The 23,064-nt window shown below is 45.9% G+C and overlaps 2 protein-coding genes across 2 annotated transcripts; one reads left to right on the top strand and one right to left on the bottom strand.

Moving 5' to 3' along the window:
• Nucleotides 1–4,104: 4,104 nt before the first annotated feature.
• On the top strand, nucleotides 4,105–6,190 carry COMTD1 (catechol-O-methyltransferase domain containing 1). Its single transcript, XM_061161896.1, has 7 exons — nucleotides 4,105–4,325; nucleotides 4,472–4,599; nucleotides 4,843–4,948; nucleotides 5,037–5,155; nucleotides 5,249–5,303; nucleotides 5,557–5,690; nucleotides 5,938–6,190. The coding sequence occupies exons 1-7, from the start codon at nucleotides 4,232–4,234 to the stop codon at nucleotides 6,088–6,090; spliced, it is 789 nt and encodes a 262-aa protein (XP_061017879.1). The 5' UTR covers nucleotides 4,105–4,231; the 3' UTR covers nucleotides 6,091–6,190.
• Nucleotides 6,191–8,486: 2,296 nt separating this feature from the next.
• On the bottom strand, nucleotides 8,487–22,856 carry VDAC2 (voltage dependent anion channel 2). Its single transcript, XM_061161902.1, has 10 exons — nucleotides 22,698–22,856; nucleotides 22,440–22,494; nucleotides 21,302–21,370; nucleotides 20,448–20,497; nucleotides 16,530–16,682; nucleotides 16,386–16,438; nucleotides 15,132–15,359; nucleotides 14,033–14,183; nucleotides 10,090–10,147; nucleotides 8,487–8,877 (listed from the first exon to the last, which is right to left on the bottom strand). The coding sequence occupies exons 2-10, from the start codon at nucleotides 22,468–22,470 to the stop codon at nucleotides 8,786–8,788; spliced, it is 885 nt and encodes a 294-aa protein (XP_061017885.1). The 5' UTR covers nucleotides 22,471–22,494; nucleotides 22,698–22,856; the 3' UTR covers nucleotides 8,487–8,785.
• Between the last annotated feature and the right edge of the window lie 208 nt (nucleotides 22,857–23,064).

Here is a 23,064-nt window from a genome sequence, read left to right as displayed (position 1 = left end):
TGAGGAAATGGGCATAAAAGGCCAGAGCACTCCCAGCACTGGCTCCACAGTATCTCAACTCAGAGGAGGTAGGAATAGGCCATGGGGCCCCAGAGGCCCCTGACTCGTAGTCTGTCTGCATCAGCCCACCCGACCCACCACAGCCCCCAGAGTCCGTGGAGTTACACAGACTCTGGGGGCTTTTGGAGTCACTGCCCCTCAAAGTCTTAGGTGAAAAGCTCAGCATCACTCACTCAGCTGTGGTCGGACTCCAGGCCACAAGCTTCTCTGTGAAGAGGAGGCCTAAAGACAGCAAGCCCCAGACAGAGGCCCACAGGCACCACCTCCAGGAGACCACAGCTGCTGGGGAAGAGCCCACGAGGGCAGGAAGAGGGCTGAAGGGCCCACGGGTGGAAGGAGGATTCCTGGGGCAGGGTCATGGGACTGGGGGCCATCAGCCGGCCAGTGAGGCCTCTGCAGCCCCAACAGAATCCACTTCTGTGTCCTCATGTCTCTGATCTGTGTTCCAAATCAGCGGAAACAGTTGTCCTGTGGGCCAGATCAGACACGAAGATCAAAGATGTATTCAGTTCAGCTGACATGGAGCTTCAAAAAAAAAAAAAAAATCTAACCCAAATGTTTCAAATTGTGAGTTTTCACATAAAAGCCAGATTTCCAACCTCTTTTGAAAAATCAGAAGCTCCGGCCACAACGCGTACTACTTTCCACATGGATGTGCTGGCTGGAGCTGAGTGGCCACCACACCTTCTGATGGGGCGTGAGTTCTGGAGCGCCACAATCCCTACTGCTCCCCGCTGCCCTCCGCTTCCCGGCCTGCCTGACCCGTGAAGACACCTGAATTTCCAGTCCTTTAGGCCCAACTTGATTCCATGACCTTACTCTTCTGCCCCTGCCCTGCCCAGTGCTGGGGGTCCCTAGGGGAAGGTGCCCAGCCTCTGTGATGTTAGCAGGGCCGGGAGATGTAGGAGTGCAAGAGCCTCTTCCAAATCTGTCTTTGTGAACAGCTGTTTACAGTGACCCAGTCTGGCTGAGAATTTGGCAGGGGTCAAACCCCTTGATTTCCTGGTGTGGACCTGACAACACATATGGGCACCCATCCTCCCGGCCCTCATGAGCCTGTGGGCGCCTTGGTGCCTAATGCGGCAGTTGCACTCGGCCAAAAGGGCAACTGAGAGAGGAGGAAAAGACCCTCCCTCTCCCTCACCCCTGGAGGCAGCTGCCCACATCCATGTGGCCCTCTGGGGAGGCCCAGCTCCCACCGCCACCACTGGGGCCACCTCCAAGGAAAGTAACCAAAACCTACTTTGTCTTTAGCCCCCTGGTCTTCAAGGAAAAGGCACTGTAACAGTTTTGGAGACGACACTTTGCTCCCCTCATTGTGAGCTGAGATACGGGCACTGTAATAGAAGAGACAAGAAATGAGTAGCGACTGGGGGAGGGAGGTGGAAAAATTAAATTTTGCGTGATCAGCAAGGTTTCAAACAATCGCTCGCCAACTGAAGTGGGTGCCACGTCTATAAGTCATTCTGTTTTATAGACCATTAGGATCTCCAGAGAGAACCTGCATGGAGACCACTGCTTTTTGTTGAAATTAAAATGTCAGAGAAAAAGAAATAGAACAAAACAGGGAATCTGCAATTAATTACCAGGCCATAAAAATTCAATAATCAGGAGGCAGAGCAGCCGCAGGCCCAGAGGTATCAGAGCCAGCGTAACAAGAATGGAATACATTAATCTTTTCAAATTAGTTTTTTAATCTGACGGGGATATATGGTGACATGCCTCCCCTCCCTGGCTGCCCCCCACCTCCACAGGCTCCGGTCTGAAGCCAGGCTCGGGGAGGGAGGCTCTGGTGTGAACTGGGGGGTTGCCCAAACCCAGACCCCCAGACAGAAAGGAGAGTGAGGGTTTGCAGGCCAGGCTGAGCCCAGGGCCCCGGTGCCACCTGGTTTGGTGGAAGGAACTCAGTGGAGGTGCCAGGAAAGCTCTTCTTGGGAGTCTGGTTTCCTCTGGGTCAAAAGAGCTCACTGTGTGACCCCCTCCCACCAGGGGGTCAGCGGGGTTAACAAAGCAGGGCTGGGGAAGTAAGTGTGGAGAAGTAGTCTCTCTGAACTTTGGTCTTCTCCTCCAGAAAATGGGAATAATATCGCAGTCTCACAAGGAAGCTGGATGATAGTGCCTGGTGCTCAGTGAAACGCCCCTCACTGTTACTATTTGCACCATCCTGAAGGGCAGTTCCCGACAGCCAGGAGCCGGAGGCGTCCCCAACTCGGTATTCAGAGAGCATTTATTTAGCACTTGCTGTGTGCTCAGCTAGGAGCGGGTGGCGCGGCAGAAAACAGTGGCCTCGGTCCTCAACCTGGAGAATAGTCAGGTCAGAGAAACATTTCTGGGGACAAGCGGGATGCAAAAGATCAAAAGGCAAGGGGAAACGCACTGCCCTTCCCAGCAGGCCGCTTGCCTGGCGACGGGGAACTGGGGGGAACTGGGAGGGCTGACTGGAACCCAGTGCAGCACCTAGACAACAGGCTCCTCCCTTGAACCCTTCCCGGGGTTGGGGGTGGGGAGGTGCGGCGGGCTGATTGGTTACAGGATCAGCCCCACCCTTGGGTCTGCAAGGCGATCCCGCCCTCCACTCCTCTGGTCTACCCACGTGCCCGGGCTCCCACAGCTCCGGTCAGTTCTGGGCTCTGGGCTCCCAGTTCGCCCGGGTCTTCAGCTTCAGCCAAGCCGCCCCCCGCACCAGACCCGGAGCAAGCCGGTCTCTGAGCCTTGCTGGGCCGAGCCTCGCCTGGGAAGCTCCCCGCAGCGGAGCTCCAGTCTGCCCAGTGTGTTTTCTGAAGGGCTGGTGTCAGGGGACAGCCTTGGAGCAGCGGCAGATGGAATCTGACTCATTTAAATGTAACACTTATAGCCCAGTAGGTGCCAGGCTCTGTGTGACTCCTTCACCTGGATTTTTTCACTTCATTTCCCCACCCCCACCCCCAGGGGGTTGGCACTATTAAGAACCCCATTTTACAGAAGAGGAAATTGTGAAGCTGGGATTGCTCACCAGTTCCCTGTGTCCTGTGATCCCTGAGCTCAGCGTCATGAACACAAGCAGGGCAGCATCTCTCATTGGCCCACCCCATTTGGCACACAGCAGGTGTTCTCATCGATGTTCAGCGGACAGCGTCCCTGCATCCCTGCTGAACAGACCTGCAAGGGGGACTCACCTGCCCTCTGACGTCCCCTCCTCAAGATATCTTCCCTCCAACCTGTGACCATAACCATGGCTGCCATTTCTGGAGCACCTACTGTGTGCCAGGCTGTGTGATCTAGTGTCATTAACGTTAAGACGGTCCCAGTTTTACACAAAGGAAAAACAGGCTCAGAGAGACTGATGGGTTCGAGATCTCATATCCAAGTCCAGCTGGCAACCAGGATTTTAGCTAAGGATATTGTCTCAGCACCCCATCAACCAGACCCACCCCAGGGCTCCTGAACCCCTCCTATGGTTGTGTCCCCCCCAGTTATACACTCCTTCAGCCTGACATCCTTGGTGACCTCCCCCAAGAGGCCTCCTTTGATTCTCTCAGTCACTCCCAGGGCTCCTTTGTTTTCTATCATTTTGTACCTGTTACTATCCTATTATATCGACAGTCTATTCACCCACTCACATATGCCCCAAGGGGTTCTCAGAAAAAAACGGTAGCGATGAGGAAGAAGCATAGCCAGAAAGTGAAAGTGAAGTCGCTCAGTCGTGTCCGACTCTTTGCGACCCCATGAACTGTACATGAACTGTACCTGCCAGGCTCCTACATCCATGGGATTTTCCAGGCAAGATCACTGGAGTGGGTTGCCATTTCCTTCTCCAGGGGATCTTCCGAACCCAGGGATCGAACCCGCGTGTCCTGCTTTGCAGGCAGACTCTTTACTATCTGAGCCGCTTCAAATTTTCCTCTGGGACTTAGGCCCCTAGACCTCTGGCGTCAGGAGGGAAAAACCCAGACACCCAATGTAGTGCTTCCTCCCTGCCCGGCGCAGTTGCTAAAACGGCCACCAGATGACACCAGAACCCCTCGGGGCGGGGGCTTGCAGTAAGGGCATGTGGCCGCCAGATGGTGGTCGAGACCGCGGCTCCGAGGACACTGCCCCGGCAAGGCGGAGCCGCGAGGGCCCGCGGGTCTTTCGGCGGTCCCAGTAGCCCCAGCGCAAGTGACCTGGACGCCAGCTGCCTCCGGCCCTCACCATGACCCAGCCAGTGCCCCGAATCTCTGTGCCCGCCGCGCTGGCCCTGGGCTCGGCCGCATTGGGCGCTGCCTTCGCCAGCGGCCTCTTCCTGGGTAAGTAGCGCCGAGCCTTCCGTACCCTAGGCAAAGGCCTCGCGGGGAGGCGGGCGGGCGCAGAAGCGAGGCTTGACTGCGGCTGAGGCTAACCCCTGGCACTCTGGACACCCAGGCCCTGACCCGGCACCACCCCTCTCCTGCAGGGAGATGGTTCCCTCCTTGGCGATCCCGGCGAGAGAAGGGCCTGCTGCCCCCTGAGGACAGCCCCCTGTGGCAGTATCTGCTGAGCCGTTCCATGCGGGAGCACCCGGCGCTGCGGAGCCTGCGACTGGTCAGCAGGGCCGGGAGAGGGACTGGGCGCCCAGCTCGGGCAGGGAGGGGCCCACGTGGCCGTGTGACCTTGAGCTGCGGCTATGATCCTTTCTGTGCTTCCGGGCTCCCCAGGCCCGGCACAGTGGGAGTTCGGAGGGTCTGCCCTTGAGCCACGCCCATAGCCACGCCCCTGAGGCTCTAAACTTGGGGCACAGAGGGGTGACTGGCAGAGCTAGCGCGACCCTCTCCTCCCCCGACTTAGCTGACCCTGGAGCAGCCGCAGGGGGATTCCATGATGACCCGTGAGCAGGCCCAGCTCTTGGCCAACCTGGCTCGCCTCATCAAGGCTAAGAAGGCACTGGACCTGGGTAGGCACACGGTCGGGGACACCGGAGACTGGAGTCACCGGGCTGTCCCCCTACTCTGGTCTGAGCCTGTCCGTGTCCGTTTCCCCAGGCACTTTCACAGGCTACTCAGCCCTAGCGTTGGCCTTGGCCCTTCCCCCCGCCGGGTGCGTGGTGACCTGCGAGGTGGACGCAGGGCCCCCCGAGCTGGGGCGTCCCCTGTGGAGGCAGGTAAGTGTCCCACACACCTCGTTAGGCCGCTGGAGCCCTACCACTCCCAGCTCCGGGAGAAGGGACATGCTGACTCTGACCCCACTCCTGCAGGCTGAAGAGGAGCACAAAATCGACCTTCGGTTGAAGCCCGCCCTGGAGACCCTGGGTGAGCAACGGAGTGGAAAGGGCCTGGGCGCCATTTCCCTAACGGGACCACCCGGCACGAGCCAGTGACCCGGTCCGCCAGGCGGGCTTGGGCAGTGACAGCCCCCCGCCACCCGGTCCACGGCCACACGCAGGGTGGCAGGCCGGCGCCCTCGAGTACCTGAATGGCCACAGCGCCTGGGCCGGCCTGGGCGGGGGCTGCTGGCTGCTGGGGCCTGTGGACTCAGCCGCCTCTGCCCCTCCTCCCCTGCAAGACGAGCTCCTGGCCGCGGGCGAGGCCGGCACCTTCGACGTCGCCGTGGTGGACGCCGATAAGGAAAACTACACCGCCTACTATGAGCGGTGTCTGCAGCTGCTGCGACCCGGAGGTGTCCTCGCTGTGCTCGGTGTAAGGGGCAGCCCCCGGGGGGTAGAAGAGACCCTCTTGGGCAGGGTGCATCTTTTCCTCAGGCTTCTCCTCGCCGGTGCTCCAAAGCCCCGCCCAATACAGGGGCTTAAGCTCCTACCCCAGGGATTCCAACCGAGTTCCCGGGCTTTCCATTCTGCCCTGCTCAGGTGCGAGGTCTCCAGCTCTCGCCCCGCGCCCTGCGCAGGCTCCCCAGGCCCCGCCCCCACAGTGCCCCGCCCCTCCGCAGGTCCTGTGTCAGGGAGAGGTGTTGCAGCCTAAACCACAGGACAAGGCGGCCCAGCGTGTACGAAACCTGAACGAGCGCATTCTGCGGGATGCCAGGGTCCACATCAGCCTCCTGCCCCTGGGCGACGGCCTCACCTTAGCCTTCAAGATCTAGGGCTGGCCCCTAGTGAGTGGCATCAAGGGAGGGGCCCTGGGAACCCCAGCCATTCCGCGCCTGCTTTGAATCTGACAATAAAGTGAGGCCTGGGACACGATCTTCTTGTGCTTCAGTGGTGCGGGAAGGGAAGGCCACTTCTTCACCAAAAGGGAACCTTGCGGCCACAGATATTCATCCCCTCCCTGGCACACTCCTGAGGACCCTCTGGCACCATTGGGGCTGTGGCCTGACCACAGGAGCTTCCAGCTGACTGGAGGCAAGATATCAAGTTTTAACTGACCCACCCACATGGAACTGGTTAGAAACCCCAGATCCTTATGGAGATTTACCTCCAGGGGACCTAAGGGCTGGAAGATTGGTAGAGGCCTCTTGGACTCCCTCTTTACATCTCTTCCTAAGAGAAGCAAGTGAATTAAGTTCCTGTTCAATGAAGCTAGGACACTAGTGGAGAACAAATTGGCATCCGGGGGCAGGAAAGGGTCCTTGCACTGTACTGTTGTAGGCTACACCAATTCTGCTAGCCATGTGCCCATGTCTTCACAAAACTGAACCTGGCTTCACCTCTGCAGTAGAGGCCCTGGTCAACATCACCTGAGACCAGGCCACTTGACTTAGACTGAGGGCCTCAGGGTTACTGAAGTATATATTGTCTTCCCCGAAGTCCTGGAGGAACATGAGACATGGGGTCACTGGCCAGAGGTGTGAAGCAGACAGTCCAATAGGTAGGAGGCAATTTTTAACAAGTTCCCCAGAAGGAAACAAAGAGAATGTTAGGTTTTCCATAAGCCTATTTAAGCTGCGGGGGGAGAGGGAGCCAGGTGCTTCACTCTTCTGGTTTAAACCTGTTTACACCTCACCAATCTGTAGGAAGATCTTACCTCTACACCACAGATGAAGATCAGGCTCATACATGAAGTGTTCTTTCCACTAAAATTGCCTCAGGCAGAAACAGCCTCAGCCTAGAATACAATTAGGTTTTGGCACCACATTAGCCCTGAAGTAGAAGTAAACCTGGAAGAGGCTAGAACCAAGGCCACAGGAGCCCCATGAACCCACAGCTGACAACTTTCACGGATATACCCTGCATTTCAGACAACCCTTAGGAACCTGGCTGAAAACCTATCTTCCTCTCTCCCAATCATAAAAGCATACTAGGATGCACATGGGTGAACAGGTCCATTTTACTCTTAAGTATAGGCACTTTCACATCTAGCTTGCAGACTTCTTGTTTTTCTTCTTTCCTAGCAATAGGTCCTGCCTGACTCAAAACAAACTGGTTCAGAGCCCAACTTATTGCCATAAAGTTTGTGTTTTATACAGTAGGCCATTCCAGCCAGTCCCTTAGGACAAACAGTAAAATCAGAGGGATCTCTGTGCCCCACATTCCATCTGTGTGGACAGCTTATCTGGGTTTCTCTTATCAGATTCTTCTTGACCTGGAAATTTTCAGCATGTATCACTTTTTGGATAATGAGTCCAAGTACTACATTTTCTTATTTGTTCTCTGGCGACAAACTATACCACAAATCTAGTATTATGAATGTGTTGAACAAAACTCTTCTCTAACCTTCAATGATATTGTTCCAACTCTCTTCCCATCAAAATTCCTCTTTCCTACTTTTCCAACCAGAATCATCTATTAATTGCTTTCATTCAGTTCAAGTTTAGATTAAGGCCAATGGCCACCTAGCTTGAAGCCACTCTGGTCACAAACTTGGGCCCAAGCTTTTCAGTGTCTACCTGGAAAGAAATGAGTTAGACCTCTCACTGGGGCCCATATAGACTATCTGGGTATTGACACTGTCTACTCCTTATTCCACTTTCCTATGCCTAGTCCCATCCCACCTAACTATAACTAGGGCCTGGATCATTTCCACAGCAATAGCCCAAAGGGGTATGGTGTGTATATACAACCTTCAGCACCATCCCTTCATTTCTCTTTCTTCGTCATTTACTCACTAATCCTTCCTGGAGTTAATAATGATCCAATGTAATTTTATACACATTTACAAACTGAAGATATGAAGTCATATATCTTCTTCTTATACTGTAGTCTAAACATTTTATGGAGTTATTCTCAGATCAGAGGACTCTGTGGCACAGATTTATAAGAAGAGCAAAACAAATGCTCACTGGAGAAGTACTAGCTAGATATACTACCAGGAATATTTGACCCTAGCTGCCAAGTTTTTAACTCTGCAAATACTTGGAGTCATTAATAATGTATACTCATTTTATTCATAATTTGTAATGTTTCAGGATACCAAAAGTAATTCTAATGATGGTTGAATTTAACAAAAAATTTTAACCTTAAGACATCCACTGATCCATCTCATTCAACGGCAGTATTCAATGTTAAAAGGAACATAAAAACAAACATGCACACAACTGCACAGTTTTCATAAATGTCTATTTCATTATTGGTGGGTAGCACATTTAACAGTTAAATACATTTAAATAATGTATAGGTGACTGCATGACTGCAGTATTGGTAACTAGATAGACAACCAATTCAACTAGAAACCAGCTAACAAGTAACTGTCTAAATATTTAAAATACAGCTCTTGTTTAGATCATCCTTTGTTTTGATCACTTTCAGGGGGGGTGACGGGGGGAAGCCTGCTGGTCACACTGGAAATATATTAAGGCCAAATCTTCTGATACCCTTTTCCAGAGGTTTCTTTCAGCTGAATTAAGCCTCCAATTCCAGGGCAAGCCCAAGTTTGTGGCCTCCAGCATTAATGCTCTTCCCATCTACCAGGGCAGACAGTGTAAGCTTCACACCTGTAAACAAAAGCAGACAACCATCATGTACCTGCAACACCTCATGGGAGTCAGCAGTCACCTCACAGCCTGTCACTTTCTCTCAGCTTGTCAGATGACCTTTAGTGCCAGCCACCAGAGGGCACTTGGGAGTACCTGAGAGACCAGACAGTTCACTTGGCTCCATCCTGAGCAAGGAAAGCATCAAGTCACGGAGCATAAAAATGTTAATCAAGCTCAAACAGGGTAAAAAAAAACCAACTAAAAATGGTTCTAGAAAATTCAATCATGTTCAATACACTATCCAGACTAAAAGACAATTTGGACCCCAGAAAAGAAAAAGCTACAATTAAGACACACTTTGGGAAAGTAGGGAGACCTGCATATTGACTATATATTAGGTATTATTTTAAACTCTTCATTTCTTTAGCTGTGAAAACAGTACTATAGTTATGACGTCTTTAAAGTGATGCAGTTAAAAATGTCTTACTCTCATATGTATGCTAGGGCTGATGTGTATGTTTGCAAAATATACATTTAATTTGTAAGAATATGTGGGTAAAAAAGAGAAAAGGATTATGTATACAGACAAGGAGAGAGAAAACAAACACGGCAGATGTTAGTAACTGTAGGGAAGATGAGTGTTCGTGGCACCATTCTTTTCTTCAGGTTTCAGAAGAGTCAAAGTACCGGGAAAAGTTCCAAGTGCTTCAGAACCTTGCTATTCAAATGCTGGTTCAAGAGCCAGTGACACTGGCATCACCTAAGAGCTTGTTAGAAAGACAGAACCCCATACCCCAGATCTATGTATTCTAATAAGATCCCAAAGTGATTCATGCACCCTGGTATTAAAGAAGTACTGCTCTGGAAAACAAGCAAGGATCAAATTATTATGTAAAGTAAATGAGACTCGAGATCAAATGACCAAAGCAATGAGTGAACAATGACTGGAGAGATAAAAATTACTACAAGACATTTCAGGTACAAGCGAAGAAAGTAAATAACCAGTCTTGTGCTTATGAAGGACAATGTTTGCATGCTAAACCATTTAGGGAAATGTCAACTTCCAAATAGCCCAGCATTAAAAAAAAAGAAGAAAATATTGTAGCAAAAGGTAAACATGTGTTCACTGTACTTTTGTCAACTCTTCTGTATGTCTGAAAGTTTTACAAAAGAAGCTGAGAAATGAAAACTGATTTTGAAAATACCTTCAGAACAGTCCTTAAAACTTACCAGGCCTCAGAGTCTGAGTATAGCCCACTCCAATTAAACTAGAGTTGTTGACTTTTGCCTAAGATAAAATGCAAAAACAAATGTAAGACAAATTTTTGAATGGAGACACAAAGGCCCTAGGTATTTCCCTATCATGCAATCATGACATGTTCGCTTTTCCATGTGAGATAATAAAATTTAATATTGTATTAAGCAAAAATCTTTTCAAACTGTTCACAGGGTTCTCAAGGCAAGGATACTGAAGTGGTTTGCCATTCCCTTCTCCAGTGGACCACATCTTGTCAGAACTCTCCACCATAACCTATCCATCTTGGGTGGCCCTACATGGCATGGCTCAATGTCTTCTTGAGCAAGACAAGGCTGTGGTCCATGTGGTAAGTTTGGTTAGGTTTCTGTGATTGTGGTTTTCATTCTGTCTGTCCTCTGATGGATAAGGATAAAAGGCTTAAGGAAGCTTCCTGATGAGAGAAACTGACTGAGGGGGGAACTGGGTTTTGTTCTAATGGGTGGGCCATGTTCAGTAAATCTCTAATCCAATTTTCTATTGGTGGGCGGGGCTGTGTTCCCTCCCTGTTGCTTGACCCAAGACCAAACCATGGTGGAGGAAATGAAGATAATGGCGACCTCCTTCAAAAGGTCCCATGCACGCACTGCTGCACTCAATGTCCTCGACCCTGCAGCAGGCCACCACCAACCCACGCCTCACAAAGGTATGCCAAGTAAAAGCTATAAAAACCACAGCTTTTTTTTTTCCCAGTAGTCATGTATGGATGTGAGAGTTGGACTATAAATAAAGCTGAGTGCCAAAGTATTGATGCTTTTGAACTATGGTGTTGAAGCAGAGTCTTGAGTCCCTTGGACTGCAAGGAGATCCAACCAGTCAATCCTAAAGGAAATCAGTCCTGAATATTCATTGGAAGGACTGATGCTGAAGCTCCAATACTTTGGCCACCTGATGAGAAGAACTGACTCACTGGAAAAGACCCTGATGCTGGGAAAGACTGAAGGCAGAAGGGGACGACACAGGATGAGATGGTTGGATGGCATCACTGACATGATGGACATGAGTTTGAGTAGGCTCCAAGTGCTTGTGATGGACAGGGAAGCCTGGCATGCTGCAGTCCATGGGGTTGCAGAGCCAGACATAACAGAGCAACTGAGCTGAACTGAAGCAAAAACCAGGCCCTGCTTAATTCTTATCTACTAAACTCAATTGTCAGCAGGACACAAAACTCTTGCTATCTTTGATGATGTATCTACAGACCCTAAATTGTCCACAGAGCACAAAAGCCTAAGTACTCTCATAAAAATTGTTCTTGTTGAATCTAATCTAACACAACAAAACCACACCAGTATGTGAGTAATTGAAGTTTACCAGGCTAACTACACAATATGACATACACACCACCTTCAAAATATGGCATTTGTATAGTTTAAATTTGTGACTATGACACACTACTTTCAAGGGTATTCCTCAAGAATCTAAACCACGCATGCTCTAAATCTCCAAATGATAAGCACTTCCTCTGAAGACTGACTACAACTTCTTTACCTCACTTTCCTACACCTCTCATGAACAAACGTGGGTCCTGGCTGCATATAACTAGACTGTACTTCAGATGTTCCAACGGAGCACTGTTCAACAGTCCAGATCCCTACCCGCCCTGTACAATTCCACTATTTTAGGATTTTAGTCACAGACTTTCAAAGGCTACGAGAATTCCGGAGAGCAAGACATGGTCAGAAGCTTCCAGCTCCGTTCTCCCCACTTCTCAGACCATTAAGCCACACCAGAGGCCTATGGCCGTAGTGGGATCATCTCATCCCAATCTCCACGGCCTAGTTACCTAGTCAGGTACCTTTGCTCTTCAGCATTTTGAGTGCTATGGAAACAAAAAGGTAACAAGCAGTCTCTGGGATCTAAAGAGACTTGGAAATAATTTGACATCTCCACTTTTTTGCAATGTATCGTAACAGCCCAAACAAGAAATGATAACATACAGGCAAAAGTCACATAAATGACACTTGTACTCACTTGGCACTAGAGCCAAGTCTTCATGAGCCTCCAATGACCATGTGAGTTAGTTATCTAAGGAAGAAATGCCCACCAGTAACCATCTTGTGCCAAATGAATCAAGTGTGCTGAGCAGTTCAGTCGTGTCCAACTCTTTGTGACCCTGTGGACTGCAGCCCGCCCAGCTCCTGTCCATGGGATTTTTCTAGGTGAGAATACTAGAGTGGGTTGCCCTTCCCTTCTTCAGGGGGTCTTCACAACCCAGGGGTCAAACTTGCATCTCCTGCATCAGCAGGCGTATTCTTTACCACTGCGCCTCTTGGGAAGCCTGCCAAACAAATCAAGAGCCCAGACAATAAAATAGCTCCTACTATTTTAGGAATCAACCACAAAACTGATGGAGCATTATGCAACGCTTCAGGGGTGATGCTTGATTATGGTAACAGCAGCACAACTTAGGTGGGATATGCTAAATACATTTCCAAATTAATGCTCAGAAGTCATTCACTGATACACAAGTCCCAAGCTGCCTTCTTCCCATTTTAGACTGTGAAAGAGTTGCATCTTCTGCTGGTATTAAACCTGTGAGGGTGCCAGAGACATACATTTGAAAAGAACAGCAATGCAGCTACCACAGCATAGTGTGAATCCTGAGGGTTTTACTGCTAAGGTGTAGTTAGAAACAGAGAAGGGGAAAATAAATGAATCGCTGTTTTGCCAATGGGAGAAGCGTTCTGGGTGCTTCTCATTCTCTCTGATAACAACTCTGCTAAGAAACAAGAATGGGGTTAAAACTTAATTGCCTAAATTATTAAAACATATTGTCCCCAGGAATGAACATCATTTTATGTAACAGAAGTAACTCTCATGAAGGTTTAATTCTCATTCCAGTACAAACAGTGCCTGACCTGTAACCAACCAATACACAGAATAGTTGCTGATCTGCCTGAAATTGGAGCCAGTGCCCCACACCCTCGGACACTGCACTCCCTCCTACCACAATCCACTATGACTGAAGGAAGAAACAGCAGCAGGAGTCCAAGCACAGGACTAAGGTGGCCATGCAACTCAATTAACCTGAGAAAAAGGGGAGGAAGTTCCCGTAGGACTTCTAGTGCTAAAGCTGGGATAGTCCCAGGCAAAGCAAAATGAGCTACCTGGATACCCTAGGCAGGAGGGAAATTGAAAGACTTGCATGTCTTTCAATGTACTTGCAAGTACAGTCCTGGACTACCCCTTCTTTTCTCCCTCCCTAGCAGTGGACTAAGTCCTTCTCCTCTCTAAGCTTTAGTTTCTTCACTTGCAAAACAGCATGTGTACCACTGGCTACTCAGATCAAATCAGAAGATATTTTGTAAACTATTAAGTCAGACATAAAGTAAAATACTACTATTAGTTCCCAACAAGAATGATAACTGCCCAGGGCCCAAAACATTGGCTTCCCCGGGCCTGGACAGGACTGGGCCTCACAGCTATCATCTATACTATTCAGCGGGCTTCCCCGGGTGGCTCAGAGAGTAAACAACCTGCCTGCAATGCAGAAGATCTGGGTTTAATTCCTAGGTCAGGAAGATCCCCTGGAGAAAGGAATGGCAACAGTATTCTTGCCTGGAGAATCCCATGGACAAAGGACCTGACAGGCTACAGTCCATGGGGTCGCGGAGGGTCAGACACAACTGAGCAACCAACACTTTGACTTTTTGTACTACTTCAGTATCTTTGAGGTTAATTTAAACACACTGCTGTGGCCTGGACATCAAACATCTAACACCATCTCCACAGGAAAACCAGCATTCAAAGCTCTAATCTCAACCTGCGTATAAACCGGGAAGTGAGTGAACCACAGTTACAATTTTCAACACAATCTAATATATCCAAAGATTAAGTCCCACAATGAAAATCCCATTCTAAGCCCACAAGAGTACTTACAGAAATGGAAGCAGTGGGATCCAATTGATACTTAGCTGCAATTCCAAAGCGAGTGCAGTTGGTTCCTGATGTCCAAGCAAGGTTTACTGAAGTGTCAAGATCTTCACATACTTTCTGATAAATTGATCCTCCAAATTCTGTACCATCATTGCTATGAGATATTTTAAATTAGTCAATCTAGACTAGACAATGTAATAATGTCTAAGGCACATGGCTGACACTATAGCATTACATTTAAATAAAAGCAATTGCTTACATGGGTCTCTGGTGTTTCACTGAAAACTTTAAAGTTTTAAAAACACGAATTGGTCAAATAAATCATGGTATATCCATTCAGCAGAATTACCACGCAGCCATTAACAATCACTAATACATAACGCTATAGGAAAATGATCATAATACATTAATGTAGTGAAGATTACCAAACAGTCTTTCTGGCACGTATTTTTATATACACACATATAAAAAGGTGAAACATCAAAGCATTAATAGTTAACAAAAATTATACATCTAGGTGGTGGGATTGTGGACAATTCTGGTTTTCTTATTTCACTTCTGTTACATACCAATGCATCATTTTTGTAAGGGAAAAAATTCTTAAAGAATTTACTTTGGGTTAAGAAAAAACGCTATACACTTTAGGCAATCCTATCAAATGAGCACCTTACACATCCACAATTAAAGGAAAGCACTAGTACAATTTGGCAGTATCTTTTTTTTTCCCCTGGCCACACTGTGCAGCTTGTGGGATCTCAGGTCCCCGCCCAGGGACTGAACCCAGGCCATGGCAGTCAAAGTGCCAAATCCTAACCACCAGACCACCAAGGAGACCCCGTCTTAGCCTCTTCCAAAAATCCCAAGCACATCAAGCCTCATGTGAAATGAACATTCACTCTCTCAGCACTAAAATTCAGAGTAACATTTTTTATACAGAGTAACATTTCTATACACTTCTGGGAGGGCATTCAAGAAATGCCCAAAGATGATCTTTTTATGTTAAGAGAACTCCTTTAGGTTGTACCAAGATTCAGAGATAACAGGAGACAGCAACACCACTCTGAGGTCCCACATCATAATAACTCAAAAAAGAAATACTCACACATTAGTGTGTAGCTGGAAGTCCCCAGTCCTGTAGCCCACTGCAAAGTTATTCCTTGTCAGCTTTGATTTGGCACTGTCAAAGGTCATCTGGTACCCTGCAAGCCAGCCCTCATAACCGAAGACAGCCGAACCGTGGATTGCAGGTCCAGCAAAATCAAAGTCAACATCACAACCAAGGTTTATACATTCCCTCTTGTAAGAAGACTTGATTTTACCACTTTTCTTTCTAGAAAAAGAACAGACTGACTTAAAACTGATGCCAGTAAGAAAGATTTACAGTCAGAGGGTACAAAACAGATTTACATGAATCTCATTATAATGGGGAGACGAGACACACTTCATTGTTTTATTGAAGTTCACTTTATAGTGCTTCCCCACACACACGCATATTAAGGGTTTACAGCAATCCTGCATCAAGCAAATCTGTTGGTGTTTTTTCCAATAGCATTTGTTCACTTTGTGCCTCTGTGTCACGTCTTGGTAATTCCTACATTTCAAACATTTTTATTATTACTATGCTTGTAACAGTGATCTGTGGTCACTGATCTTTTGATGTTACTACTGAAGACTCAGATGAAGGTTGGCAAAAGTATTTTTTAATTAAGGTATCAGTTCAGTCGCTCAGTCATGTCTGACTCTTTGCGACCCCATGAACTGCAGCACGCCAGAATTTCCTCAAACTCAAGTCCATCAAGTCAGTGATGCCATCCAACTTAAGGTATGTATATTGTTTTTCCCCCAATATAATGCTGTTTTACACTTACTAGTCAATAATCTAGTGTAAAAGGAACTTTTATATGCACTGGGAAACTAGAAAATCTGGAAGACTTGCTTTTTCACAATATTCACTTTACTATGGTGATTTGGAACCGAACTTCCAGTATCTCTAAGGTATGCCTCCAAACAGGTAGCAGGATAATCATAAGAAACTAAAAAAAGAGGGAAAAAAAAACCCACAGCTCAATGAAGTAAAAGACAAAGGCGCCTGGGGAGACTAGATTGCCACCACTATAGGAAGAACGCTTTGCAGAGCTGCAATCAGTCACAAAAACCTATTTAAAAATAATGTTCATTCCAAGTTAGTGCCACAATGATAAAAGGCAAATAGCTGAAGGCAAGCCAAGAACCATACTGCTCACGCTCCAAAGGGAGAAACAGAAATTTGCCAACACAAGACATCTGAATGTGCACCTTCCTTAAATACTCTGAAGAAAGCTTTAAACTTAAAGCAGACAAAAATGCCCGTGCTTACCCTGTGTTTGGTGAAAAGGTGGTATCAAATGTCAGTTTCAAACCTTGGCAAATCTATTTCAAGAGAAAAAGAATTTGTTTTCAGTTTATTTCCTTTTTGAAACACAAAAATAATTAATACTAAAGCATATTTTCAAAATGTTACCTGGTCTTCAATAGCGATTTCTGTTCCCAGAGTGTTATCAGTGTTCCACTTTTCTGTGAAAGTCAGACCATACTCACACCATTTATATTTGGTCTCCAAGGTCCCAGTAACTTTACCAGTGTCTGTATTAGATGAACCAGATGTTGAGAATTCCTAACAAGACAATAAACAAGTTCAGGAACTTTCTTGTAAGCCTACAGTAATAAACTTTCTAACTTACACAAACCCCACTGAAACCCTTAGTAATTCACTAATCCCTTTTTCTAGCTTCCCAAACACTCCTAACCCTCTGCTACTGAGTAAATCCGAGAGTGACAAACTAGCCTGTTAATTACTGACTACCATCTTGTTACCACTGACATTTTCAACCAATGGATCAAAAGTTACCTGAGTATGATTCTCAAGTGGACAACAAACTATGAAGTTTTTAAGGAAATTTCTGCTAAAGTGATTCTGAGTTTAAAAAAAAAAAATCAGTGGGGGCAAAGGGATAGTGAATGGATATTTTAGAACTGCTTCCAATCTACCTGATATTCAATGAAACACTAAATAGGTCAGTATGGCTAATCATAGACTCCCTCTATTAAAATCAGTTTACACACAATTTACTATGAAATGGTCCCTTGAAAATCCCTAAAAGGACAGCACTCCACTGAAAGAATTTATGACACAAACAAAGTTTTCAATTCTTTGGTAACCTCAATATTCTGTTTTTCTGACATAGTCTTCATCAGGTTCTATGCCTTTCCAATCACCTTTCACATTTTCAAAAAAAAAAAATTGGTGGAAGTAAATTCCTTATAACTGGTTCATATTATCCATAATATAAACTATACTCTGCAGAACAGATGATCATTAGAGAAAAATCTGTGCAGTGACTAATTTGAAATATATCATATAATCTTCTGTTTGTAGCAAATGTAAGTAACTTGCCAATCCCTAACTGTACACCAACTGAAAAGGAAGGTATAATATGGAAACAGCTTATCTGAAATTTAAAATCTGCTACAGATAATCCAGAAATCTAATCTTTATGAGTATAATATACAGGCAAGCAGCTGAACTCTTCCAAGATAAAATATTAAAATGCCTTGAGGGTTCTAATTTGACTACCAATGTTATACTCTATATGGGAAAGCCAAATTTAAAAATGGCTGATCTGAACATTTTAGAGATAAAGAGGATTTCAACCTGAAATTGTGATACTTGCAGAATGAGGAAATATCCAAAACTGTATCCATCGAAGAAAAGAGCAATCATCTTTCACTTACAAAGCAACATTTGTGTAACTGCTGCTCTGCAGTGACACAGACTCAATTCTTTAGGTCTTATACACTATCTCCTGAAATTAGCTGCTTTCATTAATAAAAACTGAGTCAAAGCTTGGCACTCAATGCCCATAGTAAAAAGCTCCAGATTGTGTTAGCAAAGAACACTGGATGTAAAATTAGGAGTCCTGATATCAAATTCTGGCTGGTATTTACTAAATGAGTAACACTAAGGAAGACACTTTTCCAGGTCTCAGATATCGTAACTTTAAAAAGTTTAAACCTCCTACCTCTGGAGGATTAAATGGGTCTGATTCTGTGAAAGTTTTGCATATTTTCACATGCTCTACACAAAAGGGTATTAAAAAGCATATTAAAAAGCAGAGACATTACTTTGTCAACAAAGGTCTGTCTAGTCAAGGCTATGGTTTTTCCAGTGGTCATGTATGGATGTGAGAGTTGGGACTATAAAGAAAGCTGAGTGCAGAATTGATGCTTTTGAACTGTGGTGTTGCAGAGGACTCTTGAGAGTCCCTTGGACTGCAAGGAGATCCAACCAGTCCATCCTAAAGGAGATCAGTCCCGGGTGTTCACTGGAAGGACTGATGTTGAAGCTGAAACTCCAATACTTTGACCAGCTGATGCGAAGAGCTGACTCATTGGAAAAGACCCTGATGCTGGGAAAGATTGAGGGCAGGAGGAGAAGGGGACGACAGAGGATGAGATGGTTGGATGGCATCACCAACTCAATGGACATGGTTTTGGGTTTGGGACTCCAGGAGTTGGTGATGGACAGGGAGGCCTGGCGTGCTGCGGTTCATGGGGTCGCAAAGAGTCAGACACGACTGAGCAACTAAACTGAACACGAAAGGAATACATTATTAAAACAATATAAAATATATGGAGGTGTGTTCTAACAGATACTTGAAATGTAAGTATGTATGAATATCTATTCTTAACCCTGAATGACAACGATTAATGATTCTTGAGGTCCCACCCACTGCCACCCAACAGCCCATAAACTGAGCTTATATACATGCTGAGTACAAGCCTAGGAGTGCTCAAGACAGAAAACAAAGATCACACTATGATCTGGGATCAGAATTGGGTCAGATGATACCACCAGCAAAGCTTATATCTTTCACTCCTCATGAAGACACTTAGGCTTCTACCTTCTGGGGTAACCCTGACATCTTTGCAATTCAGGTGGGAAAACAGAACCAGGCATTAATGGGACTACTTGGGGCCAGGTACCTATTTTAAGATCAGTACAATGTTTTTTAATTATATACATTAAATGTAAATTAAAACATAGTGTATCTAATCAAGCTTCGATAAACCCTCATGTTCTTAAGTCTAATTTCATAAAATTCCTGTCCACCATAAGCCTTTCGTTTCAAAGATTTTGATTTATCAAACAATCTAGTACTAGATATACTGCTCTGATTATTCCCCAGTTTAAAGTTGATTTTGTCCCTTCAGCCAGCAAGTAAAATTTTAAACACTAGAACTGATTCTTCTACTTTTTTTAAGAAGGGTTTTTGTGTTTCAGCAACTTGTTTAAAAGGGGCCAACAAGTTTAAAGAGTGAACACAAACAAACACCAAGTCACTGCTCTCTGTAACCTGTTACCCTGAGCTAGTAAGTCACTCATCCACAATGAATACTCAGGCTTCCTTTCTGACCAAAGAAACCAAACAGATGTGACCAATATAAAACCTCAGAAATCCAAATCTAGGCATTAAGAAACTACAAAATTATTAATTTAGGTAAATACCAATTGCATACACTAAGGGAGTTAACTATAGAAAGAATTTATCAAAATAATAACATTCAACACGCATACACTATACCCATCCCCTAAAGAATCTCAAAAAATTTTAGGAGAAAAAAAAATTACACAAAATTTAATTTTACTTTACTCTCTTTGAGGGAGTTTGTTAGGCAGAATCAAGACATCCAAACATCAAAATATTAACCTCTTTAAAAATACTCAAATTTAAGACTCTCTAAATTCACAAAATACAAGTGGAAATTTCCCCCCAAAGAGGGTTGCTAGATTATGACCACTATATAATTATTATACTCAAATTAAAAGTTATTGAATATTTTTAAGCCCATGACTCAAGTAATTTTCCTTTTTTCAAAAGATATTTATTTATCTATTCATTTGCCTGTGTTGGGTCTCAGCTGCAGCATACAAGATCCTCTTTTTAGTTACAGCATGCGGAATCCTTTAATTGTGGCACGTGGGATCTAGTTCCCTGACCAGGGATCAAACCCAGGCCCCCTGCACTGCGAACATGAAGTTTCAGCCACTGGACCAACAGGAAGTCTCCCTGAATGCTTTTCAAAGGTATTAAATGGGTCACAAAAAAGTGTAACAACTTTCCTACCTTCAAGCTTGCAATCTTACTGAGTAAACAGAATACCACAGGACTAAGTGTCTTTTCTGAATTTCTTGTGCATGGCAAAACACATGAAAATCAGAAATCATATCTAAAGCCAAAATAAATCAAGATAAAATTCTTTTAAAATGAAATTATCTTCTTTAAAATAAAATGGGTAGACATCTTTCAGTTATGACTATTTTATGTGTTCAAAAGTTACATAGAAGTTTGTCACTACTTATCAAATACCTAACACTCACCACGCCGCTGCAGGACTTTGTTTTCACATCCAGTTTCACCAACCCAAAACCTTCAAGTAGAGAGCAAAAAAGAACAAAATGATTCTTTTGTACAAAAAGATGCACACCAATGGCTGACTCTACGTTAAAAAAAATCACATATTTAGAGGAAGATAAATATGTGTTAATATATAGTATTTAAATGAAAACAATTTTAATTATTCTATAAACTAACATGTAAAGGACAGAACATCTCCAAGAAGCTTTGCCCAGTGTGTCGATGTGTATTTGGCACCCACCCTCAAAAAGGCTTTCAAATCATTTTTAATAAAGCACGTACTAAAGAAAGCTTTTCAAACCTAAATATCAGATCAATCAATTTAATTTAAATACAAGAATTGTCAACAACTTATAATAATACAGGCATTTACAACATTTGCCCCAAAGGCATACCGCACTTTGGGATTAATAATCTAAACAACTTCAAAAAAAGCTAAAAGGATAGGGATGCTGAGGTATGGAACAAAATCTTCAAGAAAACCCAAATTTATTTGAAAAACCCCATAATCTTTTAGGAGTCACCACCACCATAAAAGCCAAAAACAGTAAAAAAAAAAAACATAATTCTAGTCAACCAACCAAGACCTAAACTGCATCACTGAAAGTAAATAAAAGCATAAAATTTTTTTTTCCTTAAAAATAAATTTCTTGAACTAAAGAATGAAAAAATGGAGAAAACTGGGATGAAGGGGGAATGTAGATTGTTACAGTACTTTTTCACCAGAAAAGTTATCTGAAGAAATTATTAATTTCACCAAGCATTCCAAACTTACCCATTTTCACTTCTAATCTAAAATTTTTTAAACAGTTCTTACCAAATCCTTTGTTGAAAATATCTCTGGCAGCTTTGCCGAGGTCAGCATATGATGGAGGAATACACATTGCTGGTGGGAAGAAACATTCCTGTGTTAATGTCCTCGTTCTCCCAGTCTGTCCAAAAACTAGCTTAGGACCCACTGCTATCATTAAATCCGAACAGGCCAACTTGGTTTTGAAACCACTAGAAGCTACAATAAAACTACAACAAAACTCCATGAGGGAGATATCAGCACCAAAGCGCTTATTTCTAAAATGGATAGTAACAGTTAAGTAACTATACAAACTTGGGAAACTCCCTCCAGACTTTCTATTCCTAAATTTACACAGTGCTTATAACCTCACTTCCTAGGACGGGACAAGTACAAAAAATCGAACACATACAGATATATACCTATACGTAAAGATATACCTGCCAAAATTCGCTGGAATGGGCCAATTTAACCAAATGAGATAAAATAAATACTAAGACATGTCCCCTTCCCTCCCCCATTCATCCTTTAGTATCCGCAGAGGCCAAAACAATATTCTAGAATGGAAAGAAAAAAAGTAATTCATATTTGGGCAACGTAAACATTGGAACTTAAAAAAATGCAGCTATCTATGTTTAACTCAAGCGTCTGCATCAACTAAACATCCAATACACTTTAAACATATTAATATGACACTCAAGTAATCGGCCGATGCGATGAGGCTTAAGGGCAAGCAATCTGAGCTCGCCACACCAGCTCATTCATTCTACACAGTACGTCCACGCCCTTAGGAGCACATGTAATGACCTTGCGCTCTCAGAAGGGGGGTTACTACTTCCTCTAAAAAAGTGACCGGCCCAATCCTCCAAAGGCTGAACCCGACAATAACTTTTTGCTTCCGAGTTCATCAAACGCACGTCCAAAAACTGAAGGTGAATGCGGCCACAGACCAACTCCCCAGGCCTAGTCCCCCTATCCGAAATCCATGCCACACACACCCTCCTCCGCAGAGCCAGGGAAGTCAGACAGCGGACTGGCTACCGAAAGGGGTGAGTTTACAAGCCCTTGGAGAGATACGAGGAAAGAAACTGAGGTTTTCTGGTCAACAGGCTTCGGCTGCCAGGACACCGCCGCCCCACCCCGCAGAGAACCCCACTCGACTTACGCCGCGCGCAGTTCTGTCCGTAGGTCGCCATGGCGAGGCCGAGGGGAGAGGTGATCTGAGGGAGGGACAAGAAGTGCGGTCAGCGGGGGTCAAAAGCGAATCGAGGGGCCAGAAGGGGGTCTCAGACATCGGGAAGAAGGGGCGCGGGGCAGCGCGGCCATCTTAGGGAGTCAGGGCCGACCCCGAGTCCGACTCAGGCGTCCTGCTTAGCCGCCGGGACCTAGGCCCAGGGTCCGAGTGAGGCGGGCGTAGTGGTACCTGGTGGTCTCCGCGGGGGAAGGGAAGGCGCCGCTGCCGCTCCGCTAGCAGCTGAGGCCGCTCGGCTCGCTAGGCGTCGGGCTGCAGCTGCCGCGGCTGGAGGGCGAAGTGAAGGAGACACCGTTCCGCCCGCCGCAACCCTGTCCTCCCCGCGCCAGGACCCTGCCGCTACCCCCTGGGGCTGCCCGCCGCGCCTGTCCCCGCAGCGCCGCCCGCTGCTCACTCCAGCCTGCTCCGAAACGACCACGTGTCCCGAGCGCACCCGTTCCCCTGGGGTGGGCCGCCTCGGTCCCTCGGCGGGGGCCGGAAAAGTAGAAGCTGCCCGACCTCGGGTCAGGCAGCGACGAGGGCAGCCCCAGAGGCGAGG

This window comes from Dama dama, chromosome 15 (assembly GCF_033118175.1).
Source record: "Dama dama isolate Ldn47 chromosome 15, ASM3311817v1, whole genome shotgun sequence".
NCBI classification, from domain to species: domain Eukaryota; kingdom Metazoa; phylum Chordata; class Mammalia; order Artiodactyla; family Cervidae; genus Dama; species Dama dama.
Note: the sequence above shows the minus strand (reverse complement) of the source record. Positions and strands in the feature narration are given on the sequence as shown.

Excerpts from the sequence above, each read along its gene's own strand:
- COMTD1 (XM_061161896.1), top strand. The coding sequence starts at position 4,232 with ATGACCCAGCCAGTGCCCCGAATCTCTGTGCCCGCCGCGCTGGCCCTG. Across the intron at positions 4,326-4,471 it reads CGCCAGCGGCCTCTTCCTGG|GGAGATGGTTCCCTCCTTGG; the intron begins GTAAGTAGCGCC and ends CCTCTCCTGCAG. Across the intron at positions 5,304-5,556 it reads GCCCGCCCTGGAGACCCTGG|ACGAGCTCCTGGCCGCGGGC; the intron begins GTGAGCAACGGA and ends CTCCCCTGCAAG.
- VDAC2 (XM_061161902.1), bottom strand. The coding sequence starts at position 22,470 with ATGGCGACCTACGGACAGAACTGCGCGCGGC. Across the intron at positions 16,683-20,447 it reads CAAAGTCCTGCAGCGGCGTG|GAATTCTCAACATCTGGTTC; the intron begins GTGAGTGTTAGG and ends TTGTCTTGTTAG. Across the intron at positions 16,439-16,529 it reads AAATCGCTATTGAAGACCAG|ATTTGCCAAGGTTTGAAACT; the intron begins GTAACATTTTGA and ends CTCTTGAAATAG.